The 14,108-nt window shown below is 37.0% G+C and overlaps 1 protein-coding gene across 1 annotated transcript; it reads left to right on the forward strand.

Moving 5' to 3' along the window:
* Positions 1–3,372: 3,372 nt before the first annotated feature.
* Positions 3,373–11,955, forward strand: Zpbp2 (zona pellucida binding protein 2). The gene is made up of 8 exons (XM_058571475.1): positions 3,373–3,519; positions 3,660–3,725; positions 5,796–5,921; positions 6,640–6,801; positions 7,395–7,613; positions 8,295–8,377; positions 10,410–10,590; positions 11,486–11,955. The coding sequence occupies exons 1-8, from the start codon at positions 3,471–3,473 to the stop codon at positions 11,611–11,613; spliced, it is 1,014 nt and encodes a 337-aa protein (XP_058427458.1). The 5' UTR covers positions 3,373–3,470; the 3' UTR covers positions 11,614–11,955.
* The last annotated feature ends 2,153 nt before the right edge of the window (positions 11,956–14,108 follow it).

Below are 14,108 nucleotides of genomic sequence, written 5' to 3' on the forward strand. Positions count from 1 at the left end.
ATAGCTTAAAAAAACCCTCATTGAGAACTTTGTTTTCCTTTCTGGGAACTATTTGGTTTGTTTGCCATTACTCATAAAATACTTATTCATATTTATTTTCTACTACCCTGCCTCCTCCTAAATAGGACACTTTCAAAAATACATATATAATGTATCAGAAAACTAAGTAAAGAAAGTGAAGAGGGAGTGGTGAGATAGTAAAATTAACTGAAAGATGTTAGTTCACAGAGATACCACTCAATATTTTTCCCCAACATCCTCCCCACTTTATAGATATAAAGCATATATCTGACTGTAGGGAGAAGAAAAGGGAAGTTTCCTTTTTCCTTTTCCTCTCCCTTAGAGTAGTAATGTGTTCCACTGTTGCATATTAAGAATGCCTTTATGGAAAATAATAAAACTTTAAAAATAAAAGGTAACTTTAACCACTCACCAAGATCTTAAGGGACATTATTTAGGTGAGTACTAACAATGATCCCCAATTGAGTGGACAATATACAAATGATTCCACTGCCATCCTTGGTAGAAAATCATATTGTTGGAATATACAAATATATTTGAGGGCTGGGGTTGTGGCTCAGAGGTAGAGCCTTGCCTACCATGCGTAAGGCACTGGGTTCAATCCTCAGCATCACATAAAAATAAAATAAGGATATTGTGTCCACCTATAACTAAAAAATAAATATTAAAAATATATTTGAGACTTAAAGTTGAGGATTTTTACATTAGCTAACCATATCAAAAGAAACTCATGTTTAGGAGTTAAAATATACATACTGTATGCTTATGAATTTGTTTAAATAGCCCCTTGGTATAGATGGTCTGCACTATTTATATATTTTTAATTTTTTAAAACTAAGCATCTAACTTGTACTTGCTTTAAGATCACAGCATCACAGTAGCATCTCTATAGTTATGAGTTGGAGTTCTGCAGGATAATATCAATTTCAGAGAAATACTCTAAACACTAGGTTTAATTTTAGTACTGAAAGGGGAAATTTGTTGTTTGTTAGTTTCTAAAAGCAAAAAATAGCACATCAAAATTAGCAGAAGAGGAACTGTAAACTTTCACAGGGATGGTGTCAGGATGAATTGTTATTTGGTTATTAAAAAGTTACAAAGAAACTTTTATTATCATCTATAACAGTGTTCTTGCTATCTAACAATGGAATGCACGGCTACTCTGTAAACATTTAGTTAAGTATTGAGTATTTTAGACTATACAGTATATTTAAAGGATAAAAAATGGATAAAATAATTTATGTAGCTACTGCATCCTCAAGGTGGAGCATAAATCCCACTCTTTAAGTGTAGCCTGCACATAGTGTCTTCTTTCCAAAAATTACAGAAAGGGGAAAGGGAGTAACTTTAAAAAAAAAAAACAACATTTTTAGTTGTAGGTGGATACAATACCTTTATTTTATTTTTATGTGGTGCTAAGGATCAAACCCAGTGCCTCACACATGCTAGGCAAACGCTCTACCTCTAAGCCATAACCCCAGCCCAGGGGGTAATTTTTTAGTGGAAAAAAACTGACAAAACCCTACCTTTGCCAGGCAATCAAGGTTAACATCAACAGTGGTAAGGCAGGTTACAGTATGTATCCTTGATAAGATGTAATGTCACATAATTTTACCTCTGTGGTCTTCCTCTCAAAACCCCACAATCCTAGTCTAATAAGAAAAACATCAGACAATTTCTAATAGAGGCTTTCTACAAAATACTTGATCACTTAAGTCCAGGTCAAGGTCATCAAAAACAAGAAAAGTCTGAGAAACTGTCAGAGCAAAGGAAAATCTAAGGGGACATGACACTGAATGTAGTGTGAGATCCTGAATGGGCCCCTGGATCAGAAACACTGAGGTTAAAAACTAAGGATATCTGAATCAACCATAAACTTCAGTTAATAGTAATGTATTGATTTATTGTGTGGAAATATACTATACTAATGGAAGATGTCAAATAACAGGAAAAACTGGGTAAGGATACATGAAAATCCTACACTATCTTTGCAATTTTTCAGTAAATGGAAAACCTCTAAAATAAGTTTATTTTAAAAGAGTGGATGGGTACTTTCAACAGACAACTAGCACACATTTGAAGAAGACTTAGCAGAGCCACCCTGTATTGCATGGATATCACAAGATCAATTACTTTATGGTAAGTGGCAAGTCAGTAAAACACTGTGGATATATAATGTTTGATTAAAACTGGAATGACAAACTTCTAGGGAACCGAATACCTAAATTTGTCTTCATCATCATCACCTTAAAAAGGGAACAGTTGAGACTAAACCATGAATCTAGACACGGCAACTGACAATGGGTGGATCTGACTCATTGAATCACATTTCATGGCTTAGTCTATGTAGGCAAAATTAACAGTGACTAAAAATGAAATTACTGACAAAGGTTGCTCCTGGACCGTCTGAGAGAGTCCAAATACTGACTCGGCTCTAGGGAAATAAAACTGAAAACTCTTGATCTCACCCAAAATAACCATTCTGCACCCTGTCTGAACCTTGGGCTCTCTACCTACTCAAAACCACTACTGAGGGTGGCGTCCCGCTGTTAAGAAGTAGATAACACATAGGGCCTTTCAGGCCACAAACCTAGTAGGCAAGAAGGAACCATGGACGACGTGGGCGCCATCTGTGGTGGCACTCTCTGGTATTGACTTATCATCCATACCCTCCGGAAAAGCACAGTTTGGGCTCGTGACTTTCAGATTGGGCCCATTTTCTTAAAGTTACTTCCCAATTAATGCGCAGGAGGCGGGGGGGGGGGGGCTGACTCCACCCCATCTCCTACTTGAAGCTGAAAACCAAGAGTCAACGTTACTGTGTAGGGAAAGGCCTGGAGGCGCCTTGGTGCACTAGTGTTTCTTCCAGGTCTTGGTTTTGTGGACAGAAAGCAGTTAGGGAATCACTGGTAGTGATTTTGAAGGAGACTGGACGCAGAGTTGCAGACGCAGTTCATGGGGAAAGGGGCACATGAAATTCCTACGCGGGAAGCTGTTTTGTGTGTGTGTGTGTGAGAAATTAATTCTCCCAAGCTTCTCCCTTCCTCTGGTCCTCATGTGATGGTCCTCAGTCTACGGAAATCCCCAGCCCGCAGAGCCCTGAATTCGTTTTCCTCGCTCTCTTCTTCGCTTGGGAGCCGAGAGCGCGGGAAAATGGCGCCGACACGAGGCGCGAAGGGCAGCACGACCGCCGCCGCCGCCGCCGCGCGTGCGCCAGGGGCGGGGCGCTCTCCTCCAGCTCACTCGCCCCGCCCCGCGCGCGCGCGCTTGGAGCACGCACGCGTCTTCCGGTGGGGGCTGCTTCCGCGGTAGCGACGGACGGGTAGAGTCGGCGACCCCGGCCGTTTGCTCCGCTGCGTGGGGGAGCGATGGGAAGGTACTGGGCAGGGGCTGAGGTAGGAAGGAGCCCACCTGTCGACGCCTCCCGCCACTTTAGCCCCTGAGCCGTGATGCAAGCGTGGGCCCTTCTCTCTGCGGTGCTCTGGTACCTCACAGGAGGTGTGGATTGTCCCACCGTGCCCCCAAGTCTCTCTGCCCGAGGTTCCCAGTCCTGCCTCCTTGGTTTTGCCCTACCCTGACCCACTCTGAGCCCTGGCTCCTTATCTAACTAAAAAGTCAGTGGTTTCTTTCCTCCGCAGTTGGATGCCAGCGTTCATCCTTACTCAATAAGAAAGGCTTCGTTTTTGGCAAGATAGGACACCCAGGTAATAAGGACCTCTTCTCACGGACGGCCTTTCAGAAAAGTCCAGGATGCCATGGACCTGCTGGGGTTGTTCCCGCAGAGGAAAAGGGTGCGAACGTGCACTGTGCATCTGCCCTGTGCCCTGCAGTTCGTGAAGATTGCATCTTTTCATCCTGAACAGCGACCCTAGCTAGTTGTATCGCCTTGCCTAGAGCCGCACAGCTCTTAAGGAGCCAGGATTCAACGCAGATCTCTTGTTGCGATGGCATCTCACTTCCAAAGGGTTCTGCTGCTTTGCAACGTGGGAACCCCACCCACAGGGGTGATTTCCTGGGCTGGAAGTCGCTCTGTGTGAACGTCTGTCATCCCTCCCCTTGTTAAGTAGATCTCCTATTCATCCATTAAGGGATTAACTCAAATGTTATTCACTGTGGTGTAACTTTACCATACTCCCCAAGGAAAGCTAGTCACCCAGCTACTTTGAGATAACTGGGCCTGTTCACAGTATGTCATGTTTGAACCCTCTCCCTCAACACCACCACTACCACCAAATTATAGGATAATGCCTTTATATATTCAGGGCCTGGCATTCAATAGGCTTTAAAATTAATATCTTGTGGGACTGAATTCCAAGCATACCGTCATATTATCTGAATCAGAATGCGTAATTGCTGCGGGGCCTGGTGGCACACGCCTGTTATCGGGAGACTGGGGCAGGAGGATCATGAGTTCATAGCCAACCTCAGCAACTTATCAAGACCTGTCTCTAAATAAAATATAAAAAGAGTTTGGGGATGTGGCTCAGTGGTTAAGCGCACCTGGGTTCCATCCCCAATACAAAAGAAAAGCAAAAGAAACAAGCAAAAAACATAATTGCAGAACACTTTCCTAGAATGCTTCCTATGGGCTTAATTACTGTGCCCAACAAAGGAAATTTACAGTGAAATACCAGGTGTCCCTTAGAAATAATATCTTTAAAATAATTTTGCAGTGAATTCAAGGCTTTCTCTGGACTTTAAATTGATTCCATTATCCCTTAAAAAATTATGATTTTAGCCCAGTATGGTGGTGCACGCTGAGGCAGGACGTTCACAAATTCAAAGCCAGCCTCAGCAACTTAACAAGGCCCTAAGCAACTTAGGGAGACACTGTCTCAAAACAAAAAAATAAATGGGCTGGGGATATGGCTCAGTGGTTAATCGCCTCTGGGTTCAATCCCTGGTACTGCACCCCTAGCCCTGAAAAAATTATTTGAGCAGCCATGTGTGGTGATCCATGTGTGCTGTAATCCCAGCACTGAAAAGACTGAGGCAGGAGGGTTACAAGTTCAAGCCCAGACTGGGCAATTTAGCAAAACCCTGCCTCAAAAGTAAAAAGGACTGGGGATGTAGCTCAGCGGTAGAGAGCCCTGAGTTCAATCCACAGTGCCCTAAAAAATTTTTATGATTTCAGTGAGTTCTGAACCTGTACATCCAAATGACTTTCTAAATGTCTTATGTAAACAGAATAAGAATATCATGGCCCTAACAGTCTATAGAGTTGTTAAAACTTACCATGAGAAGCAAGGAGAAATTCAGACTACCATCCTAAACGCTATAATCACTGATTTTTTTTTTTTTTTTTGGTACTGGGATGGAACCCAAGGGTGGTGGTTAACCACTGAGCCACATCCCCAGCCCTTTTTAGTATTTTATTTAAAGACAGGGTCTCATTGAGTTGCTAAGTGCCTAGCTAATCTGCTGAGACTGCCTTTGAACTCTGAATCCTAATTTCTCAGCCTCCCAAATTGCTGGGATTACAGGCCTGTGCCACTGTGCCAACTTTATAATCATTGATTTTTAAAAGTCTGAAACCACCAGGCATGGAGGCCCACAGCTGTAATTCCACAGCTCAGGAGGGTGAAGCAGGAGGATGGCAAGTTCAAAGCCAGTCTCAGCAACTTAGTGAGGGCCCTAAGCAACTTAGGGAGATAACTGTCTCAAATTAAAAAAAAAAGGACTTAAAAAAGAACAAATTATTAGTATCCTTGGTATGAGTGTATTTTGTAGTTTTGCTATATAATGTAGTTATACATTGTTTTATTTTGTCACAGTGAAAATATATGTAAAATTACATCAAAATAGCCCAGTCCTTATCTGTATGGATTTGAATCGTGCTAATACAGAAACAGTGGATCCCACCTACTTATGGATTGGGCCAAAGGAAAAGACATTAACAGGTAAATTATTTGATTTTAATATAATTTTAATGATGTGAACATTGTTTTTAAAAAGCACTGTCATTTATTGAAAAGAATAAATTTAGTTTTGACTACAGTTTTTACCTTGCCCTACACTTGGATAAATAGTGTTATATGTTAGTCTATGCCTTAATTTCTCCAAAATCTGAAACAGTATTTTTTTTCTTATTTTTCATGGTGTTGGAAATTGAATCCAGGGCCTTTATACATGCTAGGCAATGCTCTTTCACTAAGTTACATCAACAGCCCTTGAAGCAGTTAATTTTGTATCCTACTTCTGAGCTATATTCATTCAAAAATCTTTATTTTATCTTTGTACCACCAGTAATATGAGATGAGATATTTAATAGGTAATTTTTCATGATGTTAGAAGAGTGCCTTGGGATATAAGTATTATTAATTAATTTGGCTTATGTGAAGAAATTATATTTCATTTACTGAATTACTGGCATAAACTAATTGAAAGTAGATGCGAAGAAGTGAATCAAAGTAAACCAATATACATTTCATTTCAAAAGTGTACTACTTATGTGGCTTTTCATAGAGTAATATGATAGAATTAAGATTTTGTTAGATTCTTGGAGTTGAAATAAACCATTAGTTTTTTTAAGTGTCTGTGTCTATTTGTAACCCAAATTTACTAAATAACTTGATTGTTATCTGTTAAATAACCAAATAATTTACTATTTCTGCATAGACAATAGTCGAATAAGTATAACAGAAACGGGAAAGCTAATGGTGAGAGATTTTCTGGAGCCTTTGTCTGGACTTTATTCATGTACTCTTTCTTATAAGACTGTCAAAGCAGAAATCCAAGAAGAAACTACAATAAAGAGGAGATATGAATTTATGATCTTTGGTGAGAATGAGCACATTTCAATTTATATATTTAGTTTGAATCAGAATTAAGTATAAGACTTCTTCATTTAGTGAAAATGAATCGGGTATAGGTAATCATTATGATTTATGAATATTTTGAGGTGTGTTTAATTAGGTAAACTCAAATTAACAAGTTTATCCTAAATAACTCTCTTTTAACTCCCTACTTTCTACTACCTAGGTATGTAAGTACAAACTACTTTATCCAGGTATTTTTCCAGGTAATTTAAAAACTGATATTCAATTCTATAACAGCAATGATACTTTCTGCAAATGAAGACCCTCCCCAAAAGCAATCTTTTTTTTTTTCTTGATGCTCTTATCTATATAGGCAACCCAAGCCATTTTTCTTCTTGTAAGTAGATAAATATCAGATGAAAATAACTTTTTTTTCAGTAAAATTATTCGTTTTATATGTTTTATGAGGACAAATTGTTAAAGCATTTTACTAGATAAGGTTTCTATGTTTATTTGCAATATTGATGGGATTTAATATTACATGTTATTTGAAAAATGTTTGATAGAACAATTAATGCTAGGCACAATTGTTTTCATTCTCATCTTTTTTCAAAGCCTATCGGGAACCTGATTATTCATATCAGATGGCTGTACGTTTTACTACAAAGTCCTGTGTAGGAAGATATAATGACCTGCTCTTTAGAGTGCTGAGGAAAATCTTGGATAATTTGATCTCTGATTTGTTGTGCCATGTTGTAGAACCATCATATAAATGCCATTTTGTTAAAATTCCAGAACATAGCCTTTTACATGAGCTGTTCATAGCTTTTCGAGGTAAAAACAAATTTTAAAACATTTCTTTAATTTTATGAGTTTAGTCCTGAATGATTAATTATTGCATGAATATGAAATATCTTATAAATAATGAGTTTTAAATATTTGTTAAACACTAAAATATATTGTTGCCTGGTTATGGTTTTAAAAATTAGCATACAAGTTATTTACCTTCAAATATGATATATTTTTGCTTGTAATTTAGAAGTCAATATCAATTAATTATCATAGCATTTAATTATATAATATTTTATTTGTAACTTCTTATAGAATTTTTAATTGTATTTTTGAGCATTTAATAAAAGGGAGTAACCAAACACAGGCTTTTTTTTCCTATTTTTAAAAATTTTTTTACTTGTAGTTGGACACAATACCTTTATTTTTATTTATTTATTTTGATGTGGTGCTGAGGCTCAAACCCAGAGCCTCCCACTGAGCCACAAACCCAGCCCATTTTTTTCCCCCGTTTTAAAGCCTTGTAGTTACTTCCATTAGCCCCCAGATGGAGTAAAGTCATAATGTATAAATTATTCAAATTGTACATCTAACTTTACTACTAGGACTAGATAGCTAGATGAAGTGAACATGGGCTTGCATACTAAATAAAGTACTTGGGGCTTTATTGAAATGTTTGGAACCGTTTAGAATCCTTTTGTGAACCTATCGTGTTTTCCTCCCCAGTTGATCCTTTTGCTCCAGGGTGGGAAAGTGCATGCAATGATAGTGTTGACTGTGAAGATATCACTAATCGTAATATCCTCAAGGTGAGAAATTTATCACAAGGAAAAAGAACTTGAATAGTCAGTAAAGCTATTTAAAAATTTTGTAAGCCTGGCACAGTGGTATATGCTGGTAATCCCAGTTACGTGAGAGGCTGAAGAAGGAGGATCTCAAGTTCAAGGATCTCAAGTTTAAGGCCAGCCTCAACATTTAGAGAGGCCCTTAGCTTTGGCAACTTACTGAGGCCCTGTGTCAAAAAAACAAAGTTGAGGATGTAGTTCAGTGGTATAGTGCCTCTTGGTTCAAGCCCCAGTACTGGGAAAAAAATATATAATATATGTGTGTGTATTTATTCATGTTGTGAATGTTTATCCTTAGTAAAAACATTTGTAAGAAATATATTTAAATTATTATTTTAAAATATATATGTAGCTGAGTGGGGTAGCTCATACCTATAATCCCAGCAATTTAGGAGGCTGAGGCAGGAAGATCACAAGTTTGAGGCCAGCCTCAGCAATTTAGCAAGGCCCTAAGAAACTTAGAAAGACCCTGTCTCAAAATAAAAACAAAAAGGCTGGGCATGGTGGTGCACACCTGTAATCCCAGCAATTCAGGAAGCTGAGGTGGGAGGATAGCAAGTTTGAGGTCCTAAGCAACTAAATGAGAACCTATCCCCAAAAATAAAAAGAGCTAGGATGTAGCTCAGTGGTAAAGAGCCCTTGAACTAAAACCCCAGTACCAAATAAGTAAATAGATAATTAAATAAGTAACATTTTTTAAAAGAGTAAAAAATTTAAAAGACCAAGGATGTAGCTCAGTGGTGAAGCACCCCTGGCTTCAATCTCCACTACTAAAACAAAAACAAAATACACCAGCCAGACACAATGCCACATATAACTCAGAAGGCTGAGGCAAGTTTAAGGCCAGCCTCAACAATTTAGGGTTGGTGATGTAGCTCAGTGGTTAAGTGCCCCTGGATTCAATCCCCAGTACAAAACCAAAACAACAACAACAAAGCAAATATAACATAGTAATGACTTTTGGTTTCAATGTTTTTAAACTGACATTGAGATTCTTGGCTATTTCAAAAGGTTATTATTTTTTTAGAGTGGTACATCTGGAATATTATGTAGTTTCCAGAATAATATGCATTTTATCTATAATTGAAGGATTGATCCCTGGTTTTTTTTTCCCCCCAAAAGATGATTAAGATTGAAGATTGAAGAATAACCTCACAATCTAGGTTAAACCAGTAGTTCTTCCAAAATTGTATCTGTTCTAGTCATAACAGCTCTCATTTTCTCTGCCATCCTCAGAGACTAAGGACATAGTCTTAAAAATCCCATTCTCTTGGTCTAGTTCCTAAGTCTATACCATTCTTGGTCTAATTCCTATATCATTAATGTTGTGTATGACTTATGGGACATAACTCCATTAATATTAGTTATTAAACTCTGTACTCAAGAAATAACACAAAATTTACATTATTAGTTTGTGATGCTGGTTAGAGAGAAGTCTTTGTTTCCATTTTACATTGTTCTAGGTTTTTTTTTCATATGAGCAAATAGAATTAGAAATAATGAACTCCCAGTTATCTACATAAGGAATGGATATGTTACAAGTAATTCAAAACAAGAAAGTTTGTTTGTTTTTGCAGTACTGGGAATTTGAACCCAGGAGCACTCTACCACTGAGCTACATCTCTACCCCTTATTTTTTTATTTTGAAACAGAGTCTCACTGAATTGCCCAAATTGGCCTTGAACTTTTGATCTTCCTCCCTCAGCCTCCTGAATCGCTGGTATTATAGGTGTGTGCCAACAGGTTCCTGGTTAATTTAAGTTTTTTTTTTTTTAACTTTATTTTTTCTTAACCATTTTACACATGAATTTACAATAGTTGATAAGGTTAAGACTAGACTAATTTTAGACTTTTTAGTCTTATACAACTTTTTTGGAATTCACCTGTTGTACAAAGCATGGAATGTTTATGCTGCTTTTAATTGCCTCTGATACAGCAGAACAAATTGGCTCATGGTGTAGTAATTGTATTTTTCTCTTATACTTTTAAATCTTAGGCAAGAGACAGAATAGAAGAATTTTTTCGGAGCCAAGCGTATACGTTCTATCATCGCCTTAATAACACTGTACCAGCTATGCATTTTGTGGACCACAGTTTTCAAGTAGTACGTATGGATAGCTGTCGACCAGGCTTTGGAAAAGATGAAGGTCTACACAGCAATTGTGCTAGTTGTTGTGGTAATTATAAAATAAATATCTACATATCTAGGTTATATAGTCAGAAGAATAGATAAATAATTATATTAGGATAATTTATTTGAATCTTTTTTTGTACCAGGATTGAACCCAAGAGTGCTTTACCACTGAGCCACATCTCCAGCCCTCTTTGTTATTTTGAGACAGGGTTTCACTAAGTTGCTTAAAGCCTTGACGAATTGCTGAGGCTGACCTCAAACTTGTGAGCTTCCTGCCTCAGCCTCCAGAGTCGCTGGAATTACAGGTGTGGGCCTGATATATACAGCTGATTTGAATCTACACCAATTCTCTTTCAGAAACATATTTACCAAAAGGGAAGTAAAAAGTCAAGGCCCAAATTTTCTAAATACAATTATATTAATGCATATTAATTCTTCCTAATATACTCTTGTATTACAAAACATTTCTATAGTGTTGATTTAAGATACTGTACTATGAAAGAAAACCACATGGTTTTGCCTAGAAAACATAGAAATAGGAAATAGGAATAGAAAACTGGAAAAAGGAACTCATAGATGGGGCATTGCAGAAGATACTGTAAAATGCCAGTACTAAAAGAAAAAATAGGGTTCTTTTTCTTAAATCTTTAAGATTGTCATATTGGGCTGGGGTTGTGCTCAGTGGTAGAGCGCTCGCCTAACATGTGGGAGCCTCTGGGTTCGATCCTCAGCACCACATAAAAATAAATAAGTAAAATAAAGGCATTGTGTCCAACTACAACTAAAAAATAAATAAACAAAAGATCATATTACAATTTAATTGGCTGAACAAGTGTATTATAGATATAGAAATGGTATGATATTGAAGGCAGATTTATATTATTGATATAAAATATCTGTAAATTATAATGCTCTCTTCCATGTGTTTTCTTTTGCAGTGGTTTGTAGCCCTGGGACTTTCAGTCCTGATGTTGATGTTTCTTGTCAGATATGTGCTTCTACCCAGGTATATGGAGCTAAGTCTTGCCCAGAAACTTCAAACAAAAACCAGCCAGGCGATGACTAGAGGTGGAAGCTTTGTTACTTGCTTGCAGAAGTAGGGGACATAAGATGATTTGTTCACATCACAGAGCATCATAGATAGCTCTATGAAATAAGATCAGTAAGACCAAAACATTGGATAACATACATTGTAGAAACAAAAAAAATAATAATTGGCATGGCATTTCTAAGAAATCATTTAATCCAGTATCTCCAGTGTACAAAGGACAGTTCAAGTATTAGTGGATGATTTTTAATGAAATACGTTTTGTTGTTTACAAACAATCTGTTGCTCTGTACCTAAGAATATATTGAGGTCAAGAAGAGTAGCAAAGTATAACATAATAAAATTTTTATATTGTCTTTATATTGATTTGTTTGAAATCACTCTTATGTAAAGGCATGTATATAACCTTTGTAATTAGAACCAAAATATACTTATTTTAGTCATTTTGCTTTTATTTTATAATTAATAGACTTAATTTTTTAGTATAGGCTTTGATTTACAGAATAATTGAGCATAGAGTTTCTTATTACCATTTACCAGAATAATTGAGCAGGAATTCCTTATTACCATCCCACATCCTCCTCCTTCGTCACACAGTTTCATCTGTTATCAACATACTGCATTTATGTATCAAATTTGTTGCAATGGATGAACCAATATTAATACATTATTATTAACTGTAGTCAGTGGTTTACATTAAAGTATCAATATTTGTGTTGTAGGTTTTCCCAAATGCATAATTAGGTATTCACCATTACAGTTTCATACAGAATACTTTCACCATCCTTAAAATTCACTATGCTTTACCCTTTCTCCCTGAGTCCTTGGCAACCTTTGATCCTCTTACTGTCTCTATAGTTTTGCCTTTTCCAAAATGTCACATAGTGTGTCGACTTTTCATATTGACTTCTAATCAGTAAGCAGTATGCAGTTAAGGATTCCCCCATGTCTTTTCATGACTTGAAAGCTCCTTTTATTGCTGAATAATATTCTACTGTACTGTATGGGATATATCATAGTGTGTTTATCCAGTCACCCATGAAGGAAATCTTGGCTGCTTCCAGTTTTTGGTAACTATAAATAAAGCTATTATAAACATTTGTGTGCAGGTTTTCGTTTGGACATACATTTCAACAACTGGGTTAATACCTAGGAGTATGATTACTGGCTTATATATGACTGTGTTTAGTTTTGTAAGAAACTGCCAAACTGTCTCCCAAAGTAATTTATCATTTTGTATTCCCACCAGCAATGAATAAGTATCCCTGTCATTCCTCCTCCCTAGAAGCATTTGGTATTGGTAGTTTTTTGGATTTTGGACATTCTAATAATGGGTAGAGTGGTATTTCATTGTTGGTTTAATTTCCATATTCCCTAATGATATCTGATGTTTAGCATCTTTTCATATGGTTATCTGCCCTCTGAATATCTTCTTTAGTTAAGTGTCTATTTAGATTTTTTTGTCCATTTTTAGTTGGGTAGTTGTTAATCCTCTTTTTTTTGAGTTCTAAGAGTTCTTTGTACATTTTGGATACAAGCTTTACTGTATTAGATATATGTTTACAAAGATTTTCTCCCATTCTGTGGCCTCTTTGTCCTTTTAACGGTGTCTTTCACAGAACAAAAGTTTTTATTTTTAGTTTTGTTTTTTAGTTGTAGATGGACACTATATTTTATTTATTTATTTTTATGTGGTGCTGAGGATTGAACCCAGTGCTCACATGTGCTAGGTGAGCGCTCTACACTGAGCTACAACCCCAGGCCTAGAACAAAAGTTGTTTTTGTTGTTGTTGTTTTTTAGTTGTAGTTGGACACAATATCTTTATTTTATTTATTTATTTTTATGTGGTGTTTATTTATTTTTATGTGCTGCTGAGGATTGAACCCAGCGCCTCGCACATGCAAGGTAAGCACTCTGTCGCTGAGCCCCAGCCTCAGCCCTTGGAACAAAAGGGTTTTTTTGCTGTTTTTTGTTTTTAATATTTATTTATTAGTAATAGGTGGACACAATCTCTTTATTTTCATAGGATGCTAAGGATCGAACCCAGTGCCTCTCGCATGTTAGGCGAGCACTACCTCTGAGCCACAACCCCAGGCCACAAAGTTTTCAATAAAACTTTTAATTGCTACTTTTTTCCAACATGAGTTGTACTTTTGGTGGTCATATCAGGAACTCATTCACAAAACTCAAAGTCACATAAATTTTCTATTATCTTCTAGAAGTTATAAAGTTTTGTATTTTTATGTATGTCTAAGATCCATTTTGAGTTGATTTTTGTGAATTATGTAATTTTTGTGTCTAGATTCATTTTTTGCGTATGGAAATCTACTTGTTTCAGCACTACTTGTTGAATACACTCTTTCCTTCCTCCACTGAATTGTCTTTGCTCCTTTGTCAAAAATCAGTTGCCTGGCTAGGTGGGGTGGTGCACACCTCTAATCCCAGCAGCTTGTGAGGCTGAGACAGGAGGATCTCAAGTTCAGAGCCAGCCTCAGTAAAAAGTGAGGTGCTA

Source organism: Marmota monax, unplaced genomic scaffold (assembly GCF_021218885.2).
Source record: "Marmota monax isolate L192 unplaced genomic scaffold, Marmota_monax_Labrador192_F-V1.1 WCK01_AAM20220418_F8-fsc00064, whole genome shotgun sequence".
NCBI lineage: Eukaryota > Metazoa > Chordata > Mammalia > Rodentia > Sciuridae > Marmota > Marmota monax.